This window comes from Manacus candei, unplaced genomic scaffold, assembly GCF_025592945.1.
Source record: "Manacus candei isolate 608988 ecotype Guabito, Panama unplaced genomic scaffold, ASM2559294v1 h1tg000018l, whole genome shotgun sequence".
Lineage (NCBI taxonomy): Eukaryota > Metazoa > Chordata > Aves > Passeriformes > Pipridae > Manacus > Manacus candei.
In genome coordinates, this window is record NW_026138066.1 from 7,458,217 (window position 1) to 7,483,441 (window position 25,225).

The 25,225-nt window shown below is 54.6% G+C and overlaps 3 protein-coding genes across 3 annotated transcripts in view; 1 reads left to right on the top strand and 2 right to left on the bottom strand.

The window, feature by feature from the left end:
• LOC127470004 (arf-GAP with dual PH domain-containing protein 1-like) overlaps positions 1-25,225 on the top strand; it is a 95,346-nt gene that overhangs the window by 27,637 nt on the left and 42,484 nt on the right. The gene's annotated exons all lie outside the window — the stretch shown is intronic.
• PDXP (pyridoxal phosphatase) lies at positions 11,958-14,360 on the bottom strand. The gene is made up of 2 exons (XM_051785045.1): positions 13,746-14,360; positions 11,958-13,484 (listed from the first exon to the last, which is right to left on the bottom strand). Exons 1-2 carry the CDS (start codon positions 14,320-14,322, stop codon positions 13,159-13,161), a joined length of 903 nt encoding a protein of 300 aa, XP_051641005.1. The 5' UTR covers positions 14,323-14,360; the 3' UTR covers positions 11,958-13,158.
• SH3BP1 (SH3 domain binding protein 1) lies at positions 14,490-24,463 on the bottom strand. Its single transcript, XM_051785037.1, has 18 exons — positions 23,677-24,463; positions 21,842-21,884; positions 21,365-21,469; positions 20,900-20,976; positions 20,506-20,617; positions 20,338-20,414; positions 19,825-19,960; positions 19,134-19,202; positions 18,649-18,739; positions 18,215-18,357; positions 18,008-18,119; positions 17,830-17,911; positions 17,447-17,527; positions 17,220-17,336; positions 16,690-16,781; positions 16,379-16,508; positions 16,095-16,210; positions 14,490-15,926 (listed from the first exon to the last, which is right to left on the bottom strand). The coding sequence occupies exons 1-18, from the start codon at positions 23,736-23,738 to the stop codon at positions 15,592-15,594; spliced, it is 1,980 nt and encodes a 659-aa protein (XP_051640997.1). The 5' UTR covers positions 23,739-24,463; the 3' UTR covers positions 14,490-15,591.

Below are 25,225 nucleotides of genomic sequence, written 5' to 3' on the forward strand. Positions count from 1 at the left end.
ATAGCAGGCAGGGTGAGTATCCTGGTCTTGTTTCACTGGCTCTGCTACCTGAGAGCTTGGATTGCAGGAGCAATCCAAGGGCCACAGTGGGGTGCAGATGTTGGGTTGGAGTGGCATGAGCTTGGTGCTCGTGCCTCGAGAGAGGCCACTTCTTTAGAGTTTTGGCATCCCACAAAGTGCCTGCCAGCCCAGGGGCACATGGAGAGGTCCAGAAACTGGGGCCTCCCTCCACACTCCTTGGCTAATCCCAAGCTGCTGTTTGTTCAGGATAAGAACTGTCAGGGAGGGAAGTCTCCCTGGGCAAGCAGGCATCAGCTGTGACTTTCTTGGAGAGAAACAAGCAGGGGGCAAAAGTCCCAGCCCTCCCAAAATGCACCCCTTCTTAACAATAGCACTGTCAGCAAGGACTTGTGCTGTGTGACAGAGCTCCCTGTAGCTCTCAGGGACTTATCTAACCCCTAACAAGATCCAGGGAGACATGCCATTCTGACAGTCTTTCCCGCCTGGAAAACAAAGGCATTTGTTTCTCTTTGTGGTGGTCTGTTTATTTGGGGGAAAGGGAAGGAAAAACAGCAGAGAGCAGAACACAGCCTTGCCCCACATGGTGTTTTATTCAGCTGCCCTGGGGGCACTAGCTCAGCTTTGTGGACAGGGAATGTTTTACCTGCTGAGCAAGTCCATGAGGACCTGTGCCCACAAGCAGAGATGAGCAGCACAGGAGACAGAGCTGTAGCTGGGAGAAGGACCTGTCAGGTCTGATGAGGTCAGGCTGCTGGGGGACAGTTCTATGAGTGGACAGAATCACTTCTCCAGCCATGAAGGTTTGGGTCCAAGGAGGATGGTCAAACACACAAGCAGCCTGCCAAAACCTGCGAAGGCACTCAGTCTTCCTGAGCTGGCTCCTCACTGATCGTAGGAGGTTACCCCACTTGGCCCAGGAGCCCAACCCACATTCCCTGGGGGTTAGTCCCCTCTCAGAATGGTCCAGCTAGTCTCTTGGCTTGGGCGCCACAGAGGAAACAGGGCTGTGTTTCCCCCTCTCCTCCTCCTCCTCCTGCTGTGCTGAAGGCTGTGGTGGGATGATTGCCCGCCAAGCTCAACACTCCCAGCTGGTGGGTGAGGGTACTCATGAACTTGCCTGACAGGTAAAACCTTCCCTCCCTGGGAAGTATCTCCCTGCATTTTATGACTTCTTACCTCTGAGCCAAGGATGCCTTTTTGGCAGCTCCAGGAGTGGGCTCGGCTGGGCGCGGAGAGCTGTTTTTCTCCAGGATTTTATTACTTGCTTTTTTTCTCAGGTGTCTCAGTTGGCCTTCCTTCAAGTTCACCATTGCTTCATCACTATCTACTTTTTTCCTTCCACCAGTCCTGCACAGACCCCACGCACGGCAGAGACACCACAGACACCACCTTGCACCTTCCAGAAATCTCTCTGGCCAAAACACCCACTGCTGAGCCTTGATACAGAGCCATGCGGCATCCCGGTGATGTAGCTGGTGGCTTGGGGAGGAGATGGGGGCTCATGCAGGACTTCTGCTGCTGCTGCACTCCCTTTTCCTCCTGCTCCCTGGCTGTGCTGGGAGCCTGTCACACCAGTGCCAACACTATCTCTTGATTGGCATTGGGGCTGAGCCTCTCACCCTGGTGCCAGGCTGCCCAGCCACATGTTCTGGGCTACCTGTTCCCGGTACCTCTGCCTCGGGTTTACTGCCTACCTGCAGGGACCCCCCAGGGCAAGGCAGTGGGTTGACCACCAGGTAAGGACCCTCCAAGGCAGGACCCAGCATCTGTCCTTGCTGCTCAGACCCTCCAAGCACAGCCCTGGACCTGAATGAGAAAGAAAAGAGCAGAGAGCCCAGGACTGATATTCACTTCCAGATATCTGCAGTTTGTGTCCAATGGCAGCCCCCTGGAAGGCCAGAGAACTGTGCTAGAGGGATCCAGTCTCACTGAACACCAGCTTTCATCTCTTCTTGCATTGTGCAATGTCCATCAGGCTGACACTTCCTGAAAAACACCTCTTCGTGTTCCCAAGACCAGTGAGGGAAGTCCTGTGAGCTTCCAATAGCCTGTCCTCTTCCAAAAGTGCAAGAGGACAAGAGGATAGGAACCAATAGTAGCCATTCTTGATTTGGGGCAACTCTGTCCTTTGGGAACAACAAACCTGCTGTTCCTGGGCCCTGCATGTAATGTCGTCTGCGCAAGGTCAGGATCTGTGCTGGGACTGGTTCACTCCAGGCAATGGGGCTTTGGGTTGGGGCTTTGGGAAAGGGTGGCTTTGGGTTGTCAAACTCTTGGCTGGTGGGAGAGACAGGCCAGATTCCTGCAACTGCTTGGTTAGGCTAGATGCAGCTGCATGGGGCCATGGGAGGCTGGAGGAGTGGCTAGCAGATGTCTCTGACCATCTGATCCCAAAGCTCCTCTGGCCTCTTGGGCACATAAAGGGATTTGGAATAAGGGTTAGAGGGTGGGCTGCCATGCCTATAAGGTTTGTGAAGCCTTATATTGTGAAGGAGATGGCTTGCAGGAAGACTTTATCTCTCCAAAGAACAATAACTAATTCTGAGAAGCCATCACACCCCATGTTTTGAGACACAGGAATGGGGGACAAAGGGAAGTGTCAATTAGCCCAGGAAAAAAAGGTCAGAGAAAGATGGGGATGAAATCTAGTCCCCAGAGACAGGGCCTCCTCCTAATGATAAGGGCCTCCTTATCTAATGATAAGTCCCTAGTTGAGCAAGGGTACTCCCAAACTCTGTCTGTACAGCTCTGTGGTAAAGCCCAGGGCACTGGGCCAGCTGGAGCAGCCCTGCTGGAGGAAAACTAACCCCTCCACATACACACCCACCCTTTGGGATCACAGGGTTGCTGCGATTTGGGTCAAGCCAGCCTCAAAACTGCAGGGCTCAACCTCTTGAAAGCATGCAACCTAAGTGAAGAGCATGACTGACCGAAGCTGGTGTGCTGCAGCTGCCTGGGAACACTCAAGGACTGGCCCTGGATGCTGACCAGCTCCCCATCGAGTTGCCATTTCCCCTTTGTAAAACTCGCTTTCCAACTGGAGAAAGGTTAGGCTGTGCCCAGCACATGGCTGCATCTTAGCTCAGTTGGGGGACCGTTGGTTTAACCCCTCAGAGTGAAACTGAGATGCTGGGCTCTGCGCTGCTATTCCCGAACAGAAGTGGGTGAGGATGCCTGGCCATGTTGGGAGCTGACCATCCCTCTTTCAGGCAGGAGGGTGACCATTGGCTCAGAGTGATTCTCTCCATGGGAAAACAGGACATGTTCCCAGAAAAGTAGGCTCTTGGCAAACAGTGCGCCAGGAGCACCCTCTGGGCAAGGGGTGAGAGCTGCTGCTGATGGGATGTCCTAATTTGCTGGGCATGTGCTCTCCCTTTTTCAGGGGAGACTCACACATGGCTCAGAAAAATTTGCTTCCTTTTTTTTTTTTTTTGGCCTGGCACAGGTCTGCCAAAGGCAGAATGACACCCCTGTATGTTTGTAGGGCCTTTCTCTGTTGAGTGCCCAAGGACGGGTGGCTCAGCCCAGCCATGCAGAACTGTGCCAGGGTGCAGGTACCTGCAGTGGGCAGAGAGGGATGAATCCCAGGGGAAGGCAGAAAGCAGGACATGTATTAGTTTCACAGACGAGCTTTTTTTTTTTTTTTTAACTTTCTGTGGTATTTCTAAAGACAGGATACTCTTTGGTCCCTCCAAGAGGCTGAAACTTGAAATGCACTGCTTTTGTTTCTTACTTTGTTTTTTAATGCAGCATTGTTCAGGCTTCTGGGTTGTGTGTGCACAATTCTGGAAACACCATGACCCACTAAGGAGGTTCGCCCAACACTGTAGTATCATAGACCAGGTCTCAGTAGCACCATTAGAGCTGATGGGAGCACAGGCTTAGGTGTGTAGCACAAGAGGCAGAGTCAGACAAGGCCTGGTCAGGGGGAGAGAGGACAGTGGGTGAACAGTGCCTTGAGATGAGAAGAGGGAACCTGGGACCTCTCAAGGCAACTCCTCCCTGGGGGATTACCATATTCCACTGTTCCTGCCTCCACCAACAATGGAGGAGGATGCTAAGGGCATGGCAATACCACTCCTTTTCAGTAGCCATAGCACTCTCCCCAGCTCTGGGTCCTCCCCATCAGCCCCCAAAGCAATTTTGACTGGACGTTTTGCAGAGTGCTAGCACGTTGAGTTTTATCACAGAAAAACTGGGTGCCTGAGGGAAAACCTGCCTCTCACTCACACCTCTGCAGGTGGCTCCCCTGGCTCCCACTGCTGGTAGCATCTCAACACCACCCAGTCCCTGTCCTACTCTGTCTGCAACCAGGACAAGCGCTGACAGGCCCCAGCCCTTCAGCAAGCCTTTGCCCAGCTGGTGTGTTCCAGCTCTGCGTAAAGAAGAGCAGTGAGCTCCCTCTCCATGTTGCACCAGAATGCCAAGCCCAACTTCACTGCAAGCTGTGCCTGTGGGACTTCTAACCGCAGCTCTGGCTTTCCCAGGGCTGGAATGGCTGGGCACACCGTGGAGGCAACCTCACTGGCATGGCAGCTGCCCTGCTCTGGCTGAGCATCTGTGGCCTCCTCTTGTTGAAACATCATCCCTTGAGGGCAAACCAACCAGGCACTGGTGAATGAGCTGGGATGAAGGTGAAAGTTGCCATTGCAATGCCAAGATTGCATTCATGCAGGTTCCCAGTATCCTGTCCCAGGTGCTCTTCTTGCCCCTGCCTGGTCAGCCCTGCGTCGGTGCAGAAGACAAGAGGCACTACCTGGTCGTTCTGTGCAATCTGGCTGCTCACCCAGCCTGGAGATCAAAAACTGCCTTCCATGTGACTCTGAAAATGGGCATTGCACATGGATTGGGGATTGCTGCACCCCTCAGAGGGGATTGCAGGTAGCACACTGTGGGTGGCTGTTTTCCCCATCCTGCTGCTCCAGACTTTGCGTCTGATTCATAGAGATTTAGCCACCTGAAGCTGCTGCTAAGGGCTTTACAGCAGTGCCTGACAGATTAGGTTCTCCTTCACTTTGACTTGGAAAGGCAAAAAGAACATGCTATGTTCTGGAAAACAGAAAATGAGATTCTTGTAGTGGTGCAGCTGATGAAGCAGCAAGTAAAGCAGCAAAGCAGGGTATCTGGCGTTCATCAGATGATGAAGAACTGTGTAAGACAACTGTTGAAGAGAGAATGATGTGCAGTCTGGAAAACATACATCTATAGCATGGAAACTATAGAGCGTAGGTGGAGGGCATGGTCCCGCTAAGGGGAGCTGGAAGCATGACAGAAGATGCCCGTCCCAGAAGGAGCTGATTAAGCATGCACAAAGGAGAGCCGTGACTTGGATGCAGACTGCAGGGCTGTTGGACACATTGTGTGCCATTTGCTTTCCAGTACACAGCCTTGTGCTTGCCAGCAACCAGGCCCTCCTGAGCAGAGACGCTTGCGTGACCAAGCCACTGCCAGCTGGGGCTGTGGGGCAAAGTGAGGATGAGCAGTGATGAGAAACAGCTCTGAAGCAGAGAGCTGCAGCTGCAGGGTTGCTGGATGCACTGAGGGGGCCAGCAGTAGTTAGGGGCCTTGCAGTGTCAACAACATCTAGCAAAAGAAGCTGACACTCAAAATACAGCCAAAATTGTGCTTGTAAATCCAGCTGTTCGACTCTCGGGAAGGGGGCTTGTTTAACAGCTTGGAGGAATGTAGGTTTCAAATGTGCAAAGGGACAGGATTTCACACTCTTTCCCCAACCAGTTGCCATTTATCACCTCATATTTCTGTGAGTGAGCTCACATCAGCCAGGATGACACTCCACACCATCCCATTCCACTCTCCAACCTTCAGCTGTTTGCCCCTGCCTGGCACAGCCTCCTCTCTTGTCGTGAAAACATTCCTGTTGCTGAGCATCAGACTGATGTGAAAATAACTGTGGGGTTTGCAGCACCAGCTTGCATTGGGTTTACAGATCTATGGAGAAACTCTGATGTGGAACCTCCCACTCCTTCCCTCCTACTAAGACACACAGACAGACAGGAGGCTCAGGCAACAGCGAAAGAGAGGTCTTGCTGGAAAGCAATTTCACCTGCACCTCTTTCTATCCAGTTGTATTTTTCTCTCTCTTGGTATCACCCACCTGTGTGTTAAAGGACAGGGTAACAACTGGTCCTTGTGGGTTGGATGGTAGCAGGGATGCACAATTCACACTCTGTTATACAAGGAACAGACAGGCAGTGGAGCCTGGTGGTTGTAATAGAAAGGAAAAAAGGAAAGAGAATATTTGACATGAATATTATGAAATGAAAGAAAAATCTGGTGTCAGTTCACTACAGCCAGCATAATGGGAACACAATACAGGAGCCTCCTACTTCTAGATTTATTTTCAGCCTAAAGAACAATAGTCCAGGGGATGGGAGAATGAGATCCCTAGACAGATGCCTTACTGCAGTTGTCTAATTTTCTTATTGGACCTGGCAGAGCATCCAAGTTCAAGAGACAAGGAGCAGATAAGGATGATCCTTTGCAGGTGTCTTACTCTTCTGCATTGCAGAACATTGCCTGGGTAAGATGAGGAAATATGAGGACATATGAGACAGGATGCCTCCCTGTTTTGAGCCTGTAGGTTTGCTGCTAGAAGTCCTACGGTAACTCACATAATCCTTTTCCAGGTAGTTGTATCTCTTCCTAAGTCACTATAGGGATCAGACAGATTTTCCTGCTGCTGTTTGTATCCCACTGCTGGAGATGTTGTTCTGGAGAGCTTACAACACACACAAAGGAGTAATGGCAGACGTTTGTATTGCATCAGCAGGCAGTACCATGGGGTCTGCCTCAGATCCTGCCACTTAAAAGATGTGCCTGCCAGGACCATGTGCTACTTGAAATGACCAGCCATATCCATCCCTGGGTTGACCTGAAGATCAGGTATGCTCCACTAGGAATGACTGTTCTGCTGCTGCTGGGTCATCAGCAAGTGACAAGTGACCAAGAGGAAGACTATGCCTGTAGAGAGTTCTCGTAAGAATCCTTAATATCATGCTGCTCAAACACATAACAAGAAAGCTGTTCAAAAACGTGCACCAACAGGTAGATTTCCAGCAACATTGGCTCAAGGGCATTCAGAGCTGCTTGTGGCCAAACAGGAGTCAAAATACATTGTGTTTTGCTCAATGACATAGGCTGTTTCACCCCTGAAATTGTTGTGGGAAGGTAACTAATGAAACTGTGGTGGATTGCAAGGCAGTGAGCATCGTGAAGTTCAACATAAGCACAGCCTACACTCTCCACTGAAGGAGTATGGCCACCGTGTCTCACAAGACATGTCAATCTCCAGGTTACCAAGGCTGTGGCAGGCACATGGTCCTCTAGTCATATTGAAGTGCTGAACAGCACCATACTGCCAGCCTTCACACCTCCACCCCCAAACTTGGCAAGTGCACAAATAGGGACTGCCACCGCTCTGTGCCACTCCTACACTCCTAGGCTCTGCCCAAAGTTAGCTCAATCAGCAGTCTCCAAGCATTAGGCCAGAGAAGGACAGCAAGTCAGGAACACCTCTGTTTCATGAAGAAAGGGCACCTTGCCAGGGCCACAATCAAGCTGTCCTGGCAGGTGGGAGCCCACAGTCTCAATTTCCTCTGGCTGCCACGCCACAGGAATAAATTACAGGCAGCTGTAGTACAACAGCAAAGTACACCTGGAGGAAACAGAAAACTGTATCTGAGTTGTTTCAGGTTGCTTGAAACAGGTGGAAGCAATTCATGCTCTGAATTTTATCCAGGTACCACTTTCTGTGCAGCCTCTGTGGGAACCAGGCTAGAGGTTCAGCAAGGGCTGGCGAACAGAAGGGCTGGCAAAGGGCTTTGGGTGACCTGATAGACAACCATGTCCATTTAAAAGACAGGTTTCTTTCAACCCTAACGCGTGAAGAGAGCATCTCAGTGCTCAGCAATATCCTATACAGACTGGAAACTGCTAGTTGCTGGAGCTGCACATCTAGCAGGCTAAATCACGGGGCAGAACAACCTGGATCATCACAGGCAGCTGCTCTGTGATCTGGGAATGTTCCTGGCATCACATCGCCCTTGTCTCCATGCTGGAGGCTTACAGAGCTGACAGTGCTTTGCATCAGCCCAGTGATGGTATACTGAGGCTACAAAACCCAGTATTACTCAAAAACCATTAAGAACTCCACCAATTATTAAATTGCTCTCAGCAAGTTCAGCTGTTCAGTATCTCCCAGGGATTATAAGGAGCACCAAAACAGCTGTCTGCCAGGGGCACTTCCAATACATTATCCACACACAATTCCCAGGCAGAGTCCAACCACACAGCAGCAGTTCCTAGATGTGCATAGCCATGTAACTCTCCTGGGCTGCCTGGTGAGTTTGCTGGGGTCAGAGTTCATAGAGCAAATGAGGCAGCAGTAAGGAAGATAAAAAACAGAAAAGGATAGAGGGATGGCAAAGCCCATGTTATGGGGTGGACGGGAGTAAGGAGTGGGAAACTGTGCTGCAGAGGAGGGACTTCTACCCACGCTGCTGCTGGAGGAAGAGCAAATGCTAGCTGCTTCCCCTGGGCAGGTAGTAACAGGCTGGTGTTCCTCGTCTTCTCCTCCTCCTCCCTGCTCCAGCTGCTGCGGGACAGGGTGGCGCCAGGGCTGCCTGCCTTGGCAAACGGGGACTCTCACATCAGGTTGGGCAAGTATCGAGTGAGTTCCTAGGATCATGATCCTTTCTTGGCTCTGGAGGCACTTTCCCATGCAAAAAAATCCTTCTCTGTCCTGCCAGTCCCAACACCTCCCAGTTCTATTACTTCCAGCTTCCCCATCAGGATGATCACTATTTCCTCATATTAAAGGCACCTACTCATCAATTAATATCTTTGGGCCCATTTGTTGACTTCCTGAAGTGCCAGTCGTTTGACCAACTTGATAACCTCCTGTGATGAAATGGCTGGCTTGGTTGATGAGAGGAGAGCAGTGGACATCTACGCTGACTTCAGTAAGGCCTTTGGTATTGTCTCCTGTATAATCCTCCCAGAGAAGAAAATGGAAGTATGGGCTGGGTGATGAAACAGTGAAGTGGACTGAAAACTGTGTGAACAGCTGGGCCCAGAGGATGCTGACCAGTGGCATAAAGTCTAGCTGGAGGCCAGTAATTAGGGGTGTCTCCCAGGGGTCAATACTGGGTCTGAGTCTATTTAGCATCTTCATTAATGAATTGGATGATGAGGCAGAGTGTACCCTCAGCAAGTTTGCTAGTGACACAAAACTGGGAGGAGCAGCTGATACACCAGAGGATTGTGCTCCCATCTAGAGGGACCTTGACAGGCTGGAGAAATGGTCTGGCAGGAACCTCATGAAGTTCAGTGAGGAGAAGTACAAAGTCCTGCACCCAGGAAGGAATAACTCCAGGCACCAGTAAATACTGGGGACCACCTGGCTGGAAAGCAGCATGACAGAAAAGGACCTGGGGTCCTGTTGGACACCAGGTTGAACACGAACCAGCAATGTGCCCTTGCAGCAAAGAACATTAGCAGTATCCTGGACTGCATTAGGAGGAATGTTCCCAGCAGATGAAGGGAGGTGATCCTTCCCCTCTACTCAGCACTGGTGAGGCCACACCTGGAGTGCTGGGTCCAATTCTGGGCTCCCCAGTACAAGAGAGTCATGGACATACTGGAGAGAGAGTCCAGGGAAGGGGCATGAAGATGACTAAGAGACTGAAGCCTTTCCCAGAGCAGGCGATGCTCAGCAGGTTGCTGCTTACATCATCCAGCCAGCGGTTGCCACAGTAACTGCACTTATGGATGAAGGATAGGAGATTTCTGGGGTAATGGAACGACTGCCACCTGCCTGGGTGTTGTCCCTGTTGCACGGCAGGAAAGGACTATGCGGTTTTCTGAAGATGAGAAAATAAATACCCTTCCCTACACTACACCAAGCTGGCCTTCCCATCTGCTCCACCCTCCCACGTGCTGCCACAGCTCTACTCTTCATAGCCCTGTGCTCCCTGGCAACTACACTGCTTCCTTAAACACACGACCCAAGAAAAAAGACTGCATTAGACAAGAAGCAATCAGGCTACCCAGGCAGGAGCCATCACTTTTTCCAGTTTCAACAGCAGATGTTCTCTGCAGACCCACCAGGCCTAACCCAGAGAGAACCAAGGCCTGACCTCCGATGAAGATCACAGACCCCTTATTGACAGTGGTTGAATGGATGTCTGACAGGTTTGGATGGAGAACTCATCGTACCTCAGGGGCCCTTCCAGTCTAGTTTTCTAATAAGATCTGCTCACACTCACGTTCATTACATGCAGGAGCAATAAAAAGCCTAGCAGACCTGATGGACCCCTACAGAGCTGCTCCGTTCCCATCCAAAGCAGGAACAACCCTGTGGACATTTACAGGACAGAGGTCACCCCTGCCTGGTGCCCTCACCTATGTGAAGAAGCAAGGGAAGGACAGGTAAACCTATTTCCCTTCTGCTCCAAGTCCACCTCTGCTTCATAGCAAAGTCCTCATGGAGAGCTGCACCAGATGAAAAGAAGCTATGTGGTCACAAGAGATAAGGATCAGCCATCACCTCTGGTGAGCTCTGTTTTCAGTCACAGGAGAAAAAAACCCTACACTGCAGTCTCGGCTTTTGGGATCCAAAGGATGAACTCCAAAGTTTCTTTGGAGAGGGCCCAAACTCTGACTAGCTACTGAATTCCCTCAGTTTACCAGTGTGCTGAGCATTCCCAGCTGTGGTCCCACGTCACAACAACAGCACTTCAAATTTCAGCCTGATACAATAATGAGAGCTCTGAAAAATAAATGAGTATCTCTAGATTGGCAGCCCAAGTTAGCAGACACATTAGGTCTCGATCTCGCTCTGCTTGATGATGCGAATGTTGGTCAAGTGCTCATTAACGGAGTTCCAGTTCTCTGGCAGTCTAATTGGACACGGGACAAAAGAGAGAGTTGGGCATATACAAAGGGGACTGATTAAGACAGGCAGTCTTCAGAAAGCTCTTTGGATTTTCTTTTATTTTGGAAGGCTGTTTCCTAAGTTATTTTGGAGGCAGGAAAAAAAGCAAAAAAGGTACTCAGCACCTGGAATTATCCTAGAGACAATAAGTTGCAACCAGTTCTATCACGTGAGCTGACACCGCACTAACTTACACTGAGAACGGTTATTGAGCTGAACAGCTGATCTCTCCAGTGAGAGATGTGGTGCTTGGTTACCATTAACAGCAGTTAAAGGGGTCTGACAAAGGGGAGGATTCGGCTCCCTTATGAGGAAGGGAGGCAAAATACATTTGAGTGATTTCCAGCTCTTCTTACCCAATCTGTTTTGCCCCTCCAGGCTGGGACCACAGCCAAACCCAGGGAGAGGATGCAGGGCATGGCAAGTTATAGTCTGGTGAAGGTCACTCCAGGGCTAGGGTCTCACTTAAAGCTGAGTGTAGTTGGGAGAGGTCACAGCAAAACCTTCCCTGGGCAGCTCTCATCCCCCTGCAAGCTATATGCAAGTGACAGAGATGGCACCTCACGTCTACCCTAGCAGAGCCAGACACTGTTGGGCAGGACCACACAGATCATCCACCTGGGATCCCCCTGGCTAGCAGTGGGCAGCCTTCAGGCACAGCACAAGAAGTCACTGTTCTCCATGAATCACCTGCACTGTGAAATGCAAAGGCAGGATCATATCACTCCCTGCTCCAATTCACCTCTTGCCCTACGCCACAGCCCCACCAGCCACCTCCACCCTTGACCCTGGTTCTGAGACACCAGTGAGACAGCAGCAAACAGCTCAAAGACACTGTTCACAAGACATTAGCGACTCGTCTTGTCTACCCAGCAGCACCCTCTTGAGTGAGGAAAGGTCTTGCCATGTCCTCATCTTTGAGGGCTCAAGGATACCTAGGGCAGTTTCATCTTGATGGGACCACACGCAAAAAAAGAAGGCCATTTCCAGCCTACGCTCACACTTTATTATATACAGAGACACGGTGAGTGTAAGAACATCAACATGGGACACAGACAGTATGGGAGGCCCAAAGGCACTGCCTCCTGTCCCCTTGGTGCAACCAATCAGCATACTTTATACAAATAATACAATATTTGAACAATAAATAAGTTTGAATAAATTAAATCAAGAAATTAAAAAACGTAGAAAGACAAAGCAGCAAGGAATGATTTTGAGGACTGTGACACATTCACAGCAGTGACAACACCATCACCATCTCACCTGCACACCAGCAGCTGGAGCACGGACCCCCATCAGCCCTTTTCTCTCACTGTACTATGAAGAAATCCAACTGAGGAGGGGGAACCAGGGAGTCATACAGTTCACTAGTACTGTGCTGTCATGATCTAGGAGCCCTCTCTCCTTCACAAGCCCCTTCAGAAAGGGTACTTGAAAACAAGGTACAACCGCAGACCCGCCGTGCGCAGTCACAGCTTGTCTGTTTGGCACAAAAAACCCTAAAACCAGTCTCTTCTGTCCTTCAGATAGACACTGGCACAGTTATTAACCGAGTCATGTCAGGGCAGTAGTGGGGGAAACATCTCTAAGGAATGGGGGGAGAAAAGAGATGAGGCAATCTCTCTTTCACTTGTGGGAGGCAGAGATGCTCTCGTTCATCACTCCAAAGCTCTGGCACACTCCTTCCACATGCCCTAGCACTGATGGAGACCAGGTGGGTGATAATCCCCCCGCCCCCCGCAAGGTTACCAAAAGGACTGCACGGATGCAGCTCAGAAGTCAAGAGTTATGAGCCAAAGGACAGCAGTGAAAGGCCACCACTGGTTATCCAAGGGAAAAATAATACTAAGACAGCCAGTCCCTAACTCCTGCAGGGGGAGAGGCCACACAGACACACTGATTTGAGCCCCCTGTCAGCCTCAAGACCTCCATCTCTCTCTCAGTGATGCTGGTAGCTGGCAATGAAGGAGAGAAGGACTCTGTCCATCATGGATAGCTCTCAGCAGAAAGGAGACAACTCAAAGCCTGTCTCCTGCCAACTCTGCTCCCATCTGCCCCCAAAGAAGGATGCTGGAATGTGAAGAAACCCGGAATTGAGGGAATAGGGCAGTGAGAGAGAAACAGGAACAGATGGAGATCTGGGATGGGGAACCTGATCCCTCTGCCCTCACACATACAGACTGCTACTCATCCAGGCCTGGTATCAAGTCTGCAATACTGTCCACATAGTAATTGGGCACCAGATCCTTGGCAGCAGCGCTGTCGCTGGCCATGTAGGCCTGCGCCTCTTCCAGGCGGGAAACACCTGTCAGGGTGAGAATGGTGGCAAGCCCGCAGTTCTTGCCGAAGAGGATATCTGTCTCCAGACGGTCTCCCACCATGAGGGTGCGGGACGGGTCGACGCCGAAACGCTCCACAATGCAATCGAACATGTACGTGTTGGGCTTCCCCACCACCAGCGCCTTGCGGCCCGAAGCAGTTTCCACCGCGGCTGTGAGGCTGCCAGTCCCTGCGGGGGGGGGGGGGGAAGGAGGAGAAAAAGAAGTAGCCGCGGGCAGCTCAGCACTCTGGGTCCAGCCCGAGGACAGGCAAGCGAGGCGCTGGCAGCACGGCTCCGAGAGCCGGCAGGGACGCGCCAGGGCAGCCCTGCCCGTCCTGGCGCTCAGGGACCTGCCTCGCCCGGGGCCTGGGACAGCGAACCCCACCCCAGGAGACCCCCGCCACCAGCCCCTTCCCCCCGGGGGCGGCGCGGGACGGGGCGCGGGCTCACCAGGGGTGCGCTGGCCGTCGCTGAGCGGGTGCCAGGGGTCGGGGTCGGTGGCCACCAGCAGGCACTGCGGGTCGCGCAGGTAGCTGCAGGCCTGTGCCAGCTTGGCGAAGGTGAACTGGTCGTCGTAGCCCACCAGGACGGCGCGCACCGGCTCGCCGGGCGACGGCTCGCCCTCGCCCGCCAGGCGCAGCCCCGCGTCGCGCACCTCGCCGCGCAGCCCCTCGCCGCCCAGCACGAAGACGCGCCCGGCCCCGCTGCCGTTCCCGCCGCCGCCCAGGAGGCGCTGGCGGAGGAAGAGCGCGGAGCACAGCGCGGAGCTGAAGACGTGCTCGGCGCGCACGCCGCGGAAGCCGAGGCGGCTGAAGCGCCGCTCCAGCTCGGCCACCGAGCGGCGGCTGTTGTTGCTGACGAACAGGGCGGCCTTGCCGCTGCGCCGCAGGCGCTCCAGCAGCTCGGGGGCGCCCGGCACGGCGCGCTCGCCCGCCCACAGGACGCCGTCGCAGTCGAAGAGCAGCCCCTGGGCCGGGCCCAGCACCTCGCGCAGCCCCGCGCCGCTCAGCCGCCGGCAGCTCGCCATGCTGCCGCCGCCGCCGCCTCCGCCCGCCCCGCCGCGCCACCGCCCTCCGCCCGCCCCGCCGCGCCGCCAATCACCGCCCACCGCCCGCGCGTCGTCGCCAATGGGAGACCCTGACGGCCTCCAGAGGGCGGGGCGGGGCCGAGGGCCGGCGCCCACAGTGACGATGGCGCGGAGGAGGCGGGGCCGGGGCCGGACGCGCTGCCCATTGGCTGGAGGCGCCTCCCCGGCCACTGCCCCCCGCGGGGGCGCGCGGCGGCACAGCGCCCCCTGCTGGCCGGCGGGGGTGAGGGCGGTGCGATCGCCATTACGGCCCGGCCGCTTGTCTCCGCTGGCTGTGGGCAGCGGCCGGCCCCCCGCCCTCCCGGCCCGGGGCTCGGCCGTGTCCCCCTTACCTTCTTCCCGCTGCGGCCGCGAGGGCTGCGGCCTCCAGCACCTGCTCACACCTGCCTGCGAATTTGACACTAGCTCCTCAAATAGTGGCAAACCGACACAGAATCAGTTAAGTTGGAAAAGACATCCGAGATGGTCGAGTCTAACCGATGTCCGAACACCACCACGTCAACTAGACCACAGCACTGAGTGCTACATCGAGTCTTTCCCTAAACACCTCTGGGGACGGTGGCTCCACCACCTCCCTGGGCAGCCCGTTGCAATGTCTGATCACCCTTTCAGGGAAGAAATTCCTCCTCATGTCCTCTCGCCTTGCCTCTGGTTGCCTGGGAGAAGAGGCCAACACCCACCTGTTTACAATCTCCTATCAGGCAGTTGTAGACAGCGGTAAGGCCACCGTGAGCCTGCTCCGGGCTAAACACCCCTAGCTCGCTCAGCTGCTCCTCACAGGACACGCGCTCCATATGTATAAATATATATACATATCTATTTGTATTTATATGTATTCGTCTGTATGTTCTTGGGTGGGGCAACGCGTTTTAAGGCAAAATGGGGCTGGGGTCATGGTTGAGCATCCACAAATGACCCCGCCAGGCCAAGCTGCCCCCGCTGGCCCAAAAGCTGCAGGCAGTGCCTGGGCCTGCGATGGAGGAGCTGGGCAGGGAGCTGGGCCCTGGCAGGGACAGGGTGGTGGGGGAAGGTGGAGGCGGGAGAGCAAGGGGAGGCAGGTGGAGCGTGCCAGGTGGTGTAAGCTGAGGGACAAAGGTGGAGGTGCAGGAGTCCCTCAGGCCACCATCCTGGTGTTTCCACAGCACCTGCTGGGTTCCCAGATGGACGCCAGACCCCGTCTCCCCAGCCTGTGATTCCCCCACGCCCTACTCAGTTCTCTGTGGGCTGTCCTGCTGGGGCCAATATGGCCAAGGGGCTGCTTTCTCCTGCAGGCAGAGTCTGCCCTTCATCTGTGGTTCCTGGGACACAGTCCATGGCAGCCTTTGTGTCAGCCTCACCAGTGGAAGGCTTGGGGGACAGCGGGACATCTCGGCTGTGACGGGGTGCCGGCTGTGGCGGGAGCGGTGGTGGGACAGAGGGGGCTCGGCTGGGTGCCATCCGTCGTGGCAGGGCTTTGGGGCTGGCTGCTGGGGCAGGAGCTGTGCTCCGGGACTGGGTCACAGGCGGTGGCAGCATCGTGGGTCGGGCTGGAGCCGGGCGCTTGCCTGAAAAGAAAGCTGGGCTGGGCTGGGGTACCCTCCTCTGGTGTGTCTCCGCAGGGCAGAGGCAGCTGTGGTGCCAGCCATGGGTCAGGCAGGATGAAGGCTAAACTACAGGAGGTGGCATTCAGGGGTGTTATTTCCCAAGCACTGTGCCATCTGGGGCACCCTTACCTTTGCGGCTGGTATCTTCAGTCATTGTTGGAGCTGCTGGCTCTGCAACTTCAGGAGATGGTTTGGTCAGTGCTGGGGATGCCAGCTGGGACTTGGCCTCGGGGTCCCTCGATGTCCTGCGCAGAGAACGAGGCAAGTCAGGCTTTGGTTGGGCATGGCGGTCCTGGCCTCGAGGCCAGGCATCCACCTGCGAGGCTATGGCCCCTGGCCATCCCATGGTGGGATGGGAGGAGAACATAGGGAGAGGTGGGACAGCCAGAGCCCCTAGTTCCCAGCAGACTTACGTCTCTCCATCCGGAAGGGTGGGAGTGCTGGCTGGAGGGAGCTCAGGGGTCAGCTCCTCCACTGGGGCAGCCTTGCTAAGTCCACTATTTGCAGGCAGTGTGAACAATCCTGAGACATTAAAATCTACCTCTGGGTGGAGAGAAGGGAGGAGACCCTGTGAGGAAGAACTTGTGGCCCAGAGCAATGACCCCATGGCAGGGAGCCAGAGCAGGCCCCTAAATCCCTCCTCCTGGGGATGGAGAAATGTCCCTTTCCCTTCCTCTACCCTTCACCATGTGCTGTGGCCCACCAAGTGGTGCCTTAGCCCTACCTCCGGGGAAGAGGGTGTCCACGTTCTGGATGAGGGCTTCCACCACACCCTGGATGGAGGAGACTGAGGCCAAGTCCAGTTGCATGGGGTCTCTGAGAGACAGGAATGGGGTAGGCATCAGAAAAGGGGTTTGGGGGGCATTAACCCCAAATGGCTTTTGGTGTTCATTCCTGAGGGGCCAGAGCCTGAAGGGAAGCCAGCCCAGCCGAGGGGAATGGCAGGGTGTGAGATGGGCCTTGTTCCCTGTCCTGAGAACCCTGGTTTGGTGTTGGAGGCCAATGGTGTTGAAAGCCATCCATGTCACAAGTGCTTCAGGTCTCAGCCCTTTCCTCTACTGCTTTACAGAGTGGCTAAGAGGACACAAGGGACATGCAACTTGGGAACAAACACAGGACTTGAGAATGGAAGAGGTGCAGGTGCTTCAAACCCGCCTGAAGGCTGCTGGATCAGCCTTTCCCATGGCATTTGTATTCACGGCACCCGAGCTGGGGCTGGGAATCTGCATCCCATCCCTCCAAGCTGGACCTTACCCTGTGCTCTGCTGCGACCACAGCAGGTTTGGGCCCAGCACAATGGCGATGTTGCTGGGGGTCATTTTATTCACCTCCTGGTGTTCAGCCAGCTTGGCTAAAAACTTGATCAGATACCTGCGGGGTGAAGGTATAGTAGGCATGGATTTGGGGAAGAAACGGCCACTACCAGTGATTGCTTGCCCTGCTCCTTGCAGGGCTAAGGAAGCCCTGCTTCAGCAAAACACCTCAGATTGTTGTAGCTCTCTTGGGGTAGGCGGCTGCAGGTGTCTCGCAGGCTCTGTACACGGCTGTCAACGTCCTTTAAGCTGCAAGAGAGAAGGAGGAGGAATGGAGAGCTCAGCCTGCTCCCTATGGCAGAGAGGGACACGGTGGGCAAGGAGGAAGACCAGCGCTGGCCACCCCATGTAGGCCATAGCCCTGGGGATGGAGATGTCCTGCTTTTATTGAGCAGCTAAGGTAGGCATCCATGGAGGAGCTGCATTTTTATACCCCTGACATGGCAAATGAGGCTGAGCATCCCTGCTTCAAGTGCTGGAAAGGATGGAGGGGGTTGATTGGGGCCTTTTTAAGACCAGCCAGGCATTTCCACCCCAGTGTCTGGACTCACCTGGCCACTTTGACCCATTCGTCATAGAGCTCAAAGGTCATCAAAGGCTGGGGCAGCTCCCGCAGGTAGGATTTCAGTGCGCCTGGGAGGGGAGGGGGAGCAGCGGGGGCTGATGGCAGCTGGGGGATGGCAAGGACTGCCCAGTGATGTTCCCCCACCCCGCCTCACTGGCACCCACCAGCCACAGCATGGGGGTCTGAGTAAAACTCTTCCAGGGCATTGGAGCCACTGGCCAAGCTGCTCTTCAGCTTCCTCAGCACTGACGCACCCGCTGCCAGCCGGAAGAGACCCTGGGATGAGGCAAAGAGGGAAGGGATGCACTTCGAGTTTGAGAGGGGTGCCTTTTGGGGGGGATAGTGGTGAGGGGGTCTGGAGCACTCCCTACCTCTTCCCTCATGCCAGAGGCCAGCAGCATCATGACACAGGCTTCAATGGGCAGTGCGATCTCCCGGCCCAAGCTCTTGAGGTGGGTCTCTAGGGACACACCATAGTACCCTGCCACTGGGGTGTCTGCATTGAAGGAGGGCTCTGGAAGAGGGAAGAGAATGTCAAGAGGGATGGTGGCCACTGGGGCCATCCAGCATCTGGCCATGGCAACATCTCACTCCAATCCAAACTTAGCTGGCTGGGGGCAGAGACAGGTTAGGCAGCATACCCAGCTCACCTCAGGCTGCGGTCCCCAACCCACCAGCCAAACACAGGAGAGAGCAGCAGATGTTAGGGAGGGAAAATGGGCCTTTTCCAGTCTTGCTGGCCACACTTATATCCCCCAGGCTCGGCTGCAGCCCTCTCTGGGCTGTGTGGAGAGCCAGCAGGTACCTGACTGTCTGTGGCTTTCCCTTAGCTCTGCCAGAGCTGTGTCCAGAGATTCCAGTGACTGCCGGTGGTACTGGGCCTGGATTTCCAGCAGCTGCCAGACAGGGTATAGACAGACAGCACTCAGTTTGGCACCAGCCCCTCTCAGAGAGACACCCATTACCAGGACACTGTACCCTCATGCAGGCAGGGCAAAGAGGGAGCTGCAAAGGGAACCCACCCGAGGTCCATGAAACTATATCTGTAGTGAGGGATAGAGGGTAAATTGGAGAGGGGGGTCACTGGGACAAGCCACTCTGTTTGCAGTTAGTGCTAGTGGCGGCATTAACCCGCAGTGCCTGGAGCAAGGCCAGCTATAGGCATCTGCTGATGCCTCAGTCTGTTCCTTGTCCTGGGTGGGGGACTTGGTGTGGATGGGGACAAGGCTGGGCTCAGACATACCCCAGGAGATGTTCACACACAAAGGAGAAGTGTGAGAAAGGACTTACTTTGATGAAGTAGCTGGCGTAGCTGTCCTCCTTGGTGGAGAAGTGGTAGAGGTCTGCCATGTACTCATCCTGGGAAGGGAGACACAGAGAAGAGCAATCTTCCATCCCCTCTGGCACCCGAGGAAGAGGAGACCCCTTCATGAAGTCTTTCATCTCATCTGTGAGTTGTCTAGACAGGGTCCCTGTGTGTGGTGGGGATTCCTCCTTGCCTCCACTGCTTTCGTTTGGGTAGTGGCAGCAACCTGCCCTATGATCAAGGTCCTGGCACAAGTGGCTCAGGGATAAGAGGTCCCTGCACCTTCAGCTCCAGTGAGCTCATGCTTCTGCCAGACAAGATACTGGGCATTTCAGAGAAACAGGGCAGAAGAGGAGTAAGTTGATGTGAAACTTTCCTGCCACCCAGAGCAGATTCTAGCTCAGCTGGTTCTCAGCCCAAGGAGCTCCCCACTATAGCCCCTGGAGCCTCCTCTAAAGCAGAATCCTTTACTCTTTGAATCCTTTACACTTTTAATTCCCTGGGCCTGGGGCATCTCTCTGTTTCTGCTTGAGGAGCCTGTTTGCTTGCAGAGGGCAGGACACGTTGGCTGGCTGCAACCCATCTCACCATGGGGTCACCTTGGACAAGACTGGTGGAGGGAAGCAGGTCTGCAGCCCTGGAGCTGCCCCTGGAGGAGAGCAGTGACATTCTCACCTTGCATTGTTCCACCTTCCTCTTTACCTCCTCCTCCTCTTCCTTCAAGATCTCCAGTTTGTTGGCAGCAGAAGATGCCCCTGGACCAGCACCAGCTCCAGTGCTGTTACTGGAGCTCTTGGCAGCTTGGTTCAGCCTTTGGAGTGGGAGAGAAGAGGCACATTCACGGCCTCAGTGCCAGGGACATGGGGTGGGACAGCTGTGCAGACTCCTAGAGAAATCTAGCATGGCACAGGCTGCCACTGGCAAGAGTTGGAATTGGACAATCTCAGTGGCACCAAGCAGCACTGGGACACTTTGCTGCCTTTGGCAGTGGCACTGCCCTTCTCTCTCAGGCCGTGGAACCAGCTCAAGCCAGAGCAAGGATGCACCTGCAGAGAGAGTCTGGCTGGGTGCTCCCAAAAAGCTGTTGGAAATTCACTCCCCAGGGCAGTCATCTTCCTCTCTCCCCCAACCTGTCAGGGGGCTGTGCTCTGTATGCCCTGGCCACCCAAGCTGCAGTGGGCCCCATACCTGCTCTTGATTGTGTTCCAGTCAGAAATCAACTTCTGGAGAGTCTTCTTGTGCTTCAGGATGATGGGAAGTTCCTCCTGGGGGATAGAGTGGCCAGAGTGAATGGAAGAGGCTTGGGAACACAGGAAGGAGTGGTGGGATGGGAGTTAGAAGGGCAGCCAGGACTACCTCACTGAGCTTGTTGAGTGGCTGCAGGACGTTGTGCTCCAGTGCAATCTCAAACTCAGCCAAGATTTTTGCCAGCGAGCTCTGTATACAGCAGCCCATCTCCAGAGCTTTCCTGTGTGAGGACAGAGGTGAAATGACTGTAGGCTGGAGCCATGCCCCTCTCTGACCCAACACCCTGATGTAGCCGCACCCATCTGGGACCTTGAGCCAGCCCCTGGCCCTACTCTGCAATGGGAGGCTGAAGGTGCTGGCTGTCCCCTCTCCCACTCCAATGCCAGTGTTTGCTCTTGGGACAGGGTTTGAGCCATGGGTGCTCCTGACCCAAGACAGTGTCACTGCCAGAGTCTGGCGTCTTTTGGGGTCACCCTGGCTCTTTTTCCCCACCAGTACTTACCCTAGGCTGGACTCTGTGTCCAGTTCCTTGAAGCTCTCAGCCATCGCGGTGGACAGAGCCATCAAGGGTAGCTTCTTCTGCACAGAGCCAAGGATTCGGGAGAGAAGTGGTGATACCAACTGTGCCTGGCCACACTGTGGTGCTGCTCACCACAAGGCATCAGTGGGTGCCAGAGATTCACAGGGGTTTGGGAAGGGGGATAGGCAACCAGGGCTTTGGAAGGTTGTTCAATACAAAGACACTGTCTCTCTTTCAGGAGTGTCCCAAGTTAGTGATGGTTGAAAGTGTTGCCCTGCACTGCTCACCCCAGGCTGCTGGTGGTCACTGCTGGCAATGGGACCTAGGCAGGGCACAGCTTTGGGCCATTCTTCAACAAATCTGGCAAAGCTGGGGCCTGGCATCCCATTTGCTGGTGAGGGACAGAGCTGGGGTGAGCACAGGCTGCAGTGGGAGGACTTTACTCACCACTCTCTTGTCCATCTCAGAGCCGCATTGCCCCTGCAGGCAGGCTTGGAGCCTCTTGGACACACTGTGAGCTGCTCGCTTGGCTGGCTCGATCCTCTGCTCAATCTGGGGCAGAAAGGTGGGACTGGAGAAGCCCTTTCATCAACCATGGGCACTTCAAGGCCATTTCCCCACTACCTAGCTCTGGGTGCAGGTGGCCTGCCTGCTACAGCCCAAAGCATCCCCGGTCCAGGGAAAAGGGAACATAATTCCTGGCCAGGATTCATCCCTCTGTGGGCAACCTGAGAAGCCCTTTCCAGTGGCAGAAGCCTGCCATTCCCTTAACGCCATGGTCCTGAAATCACCCTGCGGCACACAGGCGGATCCCAACCCCATGACTTGGATGTGCTGGCAGGGTGAATGGCAGGCAGGAGTGGGACAGGTTCCCACGCCCAGACACAAGCAGACACACGCCTGCCAGCCCAGCCTATGCCTTACCTGCAGCAAATCTTCTGACAGGAGCTCGGTTGCTTCTTGAGCTCTGCAGAGGAAGGAGAAAGAACCATCAGCAAATGGGGATGACCTCCACCAGCCTCCTTGGAAAGGCAGGTCCTTATGCATCCTACCTGCCTCTCTTTGGGCTCCTGGGAGCAGGAGACTTTGGCTATAGCCTGGACCACGAGACACAATGCTATGGGTAAAACAAGCCCACAGGGACAAGAGCAGCAGAAGCAGGGCAAAGGCAGCCAACCTTGCTGAGTGGTGGACAACCCCATCAGACAGAGTTTCCAGTTCAGAGCACCTCAGTAAAAATGCCCAGATGTGGCCTGGGTTTTGGAGATGGGGGCCACAACAGGAGTTGATCCTGACTGCTCACCTCTCCCCTGAAGGTGAATCTACACATCTTTGCAGGCCAGTGCAGCCACTGGCTATGAGACCACTTGTGCCAGAGCAAGGATATCCTTGTGGTCAAGCTGGGGTCTGAGACCAACACTAGCCCCTCCAGAAACACCCCCACAAAACCAGCTTTTGCTTGATTTTGCAGCAGGTGTTTGCAGCGAATCTGACAAAGGAAACTTATGGTTTGCATCAAATTCTCAAAAGCAAATTCAAAACCCACCAGCCACCCTGACCCCCACACCTCCCTGATGCCTCTCATACAGGAAGACTTGCTTCAACAGCCTGCTGTCATTGCTATGTCCTGGGAACCCTGTTTGCTTTCTCTCTGCTGCTGCTTTTTCTCCAGTTCATGTTTCTCTCTTTTCACCGCCCACCAAAGCCAATATGGGACAAGGCTGTGGAGCTGCAGGAAATGTGGGTGGTTTGGTTGAAGGCAAGCAAGATCACATGAGGTCATGGCCCACGGAGGAGAGGCTCTGCAGAGGGTAAAGAACTCTCCTGGACTCCATGAGCTGCCTGTCTCGCATTAAGCAAAAGGGAGGTGTGTCTAACACGGAGATGAGAAATCTTGAGGGAGCAGGGATTGGAAAGGGGGTTATGCTCCCCTCTGGGGAATGCAAGAAGATCAAGAGGCCACCAGGATATAGGAGCTGCTTCTCTGTGGCCGATCTGCTGGGCTGGCTGAATGACCTCTGTGGTCCAGAGGACATGATTGGTCCCACTCAGCCACCCAGCACTGGGGAACCTGTGGAGGTGGCAGTAAGAAAGAGGGAGTGGGGGGGGTGGGAAGGGAGGGCCCAGCTCTGTAATTTCAGTTCTTGGTTTTGCAAGGGGAAAGCTTTGGAAAGGCAAAGAGAAAAATAAGGAAGCGGGAGATGTAGGATGGGGACAGATGGATTTGTGTTAAGCTGTAAGTCCTCCATAGGTTCTTTGAGGATCCCCAGTCCTCTCCTCAAAGGGCATTTCGGGATGCCCATACTGCTGGGCTGCCTAGAGTCATGAGACACCCCAGACTCAGGGGGAAGGGAAAGCCCCAGCTCCTAACACCCTTCTGGTCACCACACAGCCGAGGACATGTGGCTGGAAGGTCCCTCCCCACTGCCCCATTGCCCCACATCCTGAGGAAGCCAAGATTGGGAAAGCCCTGTTTGCAGGTGGATGCAGCACCTGTGGGTCCTGGGAGAGGTAGTTGGGCTTGGGGATCAAATCACTGCTGTGCAACACCAGCGCAGCCTTCCTTCCCACTGCCCCTCAGGTGCCGGGAGGTCACAGCCTCTCAGCTTATGCTGAAGATGCTCTAAAGTCAGGGTTATTTCCCCCTTTTCCCGGGGCCACTGTCACTAGGAAGTCAGTACAGCCCCGGTGCAAACCCTCCAGAACCCATGTCCCTCTCCCTCTCAGCCCTCTGGTACAGGCAGTGCAGAAATCCTTACCGGGTGGCGATGTTGGGATGGGAGAGCTGCTGCCGCATTCGATTAAACTGTCTTTTCATCATCTTGAGAGCTGAGAGGAGACCAGGAGAGCCACTCTGCTTGACTGTACCTGCTCAGCACCCCTCAGTAATGCTTGGCATTGGATGCCGGCAGCCCCTCAGCTCCCAGGAGCTGCTTGGCTCTTTGCTTTTTCCTGAGGACCTTTCCCTCCTTACTCCTCTTCTTCCTCCTTTCCTCGTTTCCCCCTTTTTCAGTTTCCCCAGCTGGCCCCCTCCCTAGTCTCTCTCTGGGGATGCCCTGCCTGCTTTCTCTTCTCCTCCCTTGAACTCCCCTCTCTTGCTCCTTCTCTTTTTCTGAGCTTCCTTCTTCCTCCGTCCGCCCCTCTGCCGCAGATCAGGTAAGAGCAGTTCAGAGCTCCTGCTCCGTTCTGTGTTCCTGTCACCACCCCACAAGTAAAAATAACTTCAGCCAAGCCTTAAAGGGGAAATATTATTACAGCATACACAAAACAAGGCAGGACAAGCACATGCCACTGCCGAGCCCAAGCGAAGAGCCCACGCTCTCTTTCTTGCTCTCTGTCTCAGCTGGAGTGGTTCCCCCCCTTGCCTTGCCCACCACCAGCTGTGCCGCGGGGCAGCCCCTGCCGGTGCCAGCTGGCTGTGTGGTTCACTGGGTGCCTGGTGTACTCCCTGCCCTACCTGGTCACCCACACTCTGCCAACACTCCTCAGGCACCTTTCCCTGCTCATGGGTGCTCCATCCTCTTCCCCTGTGATGTATCCCCCCTGCCATTGCAAAAGCAGGAGAAGCAGCAAAGCCACCTGTGCAACCCCTCCTGCGCCCCTCACCCTGCTTTCCCTCCCTGCCTTCGCTGAGGCTTTCCGGAACCACAGCAAAGCTGTGGCAAACGGCAGTTGCCTTGTGTTTTGGGGAGGCCCCTTCCTCCCCGCTCCCCCTCCACCAGCAGAGCTCCTCCGAGCAGGGCGGGTGGGCCCAGTGCAGAGCAGCAGCACTTGCACAGTTGAACGGGGACCACAACCTCCCTGTTCTCAGGCTCGGGTGTTTCCTGCTCTCTGCAGAGCTGCAACAAGGTTCACACTTTTTTTTTTTCCTTTTTCTAAAAGCATCCCCCTCACACCACCATGACCTTTGGCCCTGGCTCTATGAAATGTAAACCTCGCTTGCACCTAGGACTTTCCTCCTCCTGCTCTAAGAGAGAGGAGAGGTTGCTGTTGGCTGGGTTACATGGCTGGCAAAGGAAGTAGCAAACGAAGCCCAAATGAGAAGCGGTTTGCTTGTGGGCAGAACAGGCAAGCAGAAAAGGAAAAAGAGGCAGAAGGGCCACTCTGCCTGTGCCTCAAAGCCTAAGGAGCAGTAATTTGTGGGCTGCTGGGCTGTGCTTCTTGGTAAGAGTCAAGTCTCCAGTGAGTGTATGGCAAAGTGGCACTGGTAGCTGTTTTCAAGCAGGTTATGGGGTGAGGGAGCACCACTCTCCCTGCCCAAAACACCAGGCTGCTCTAAACCTGTGGCAGAGCGCATCTGATCCCCTG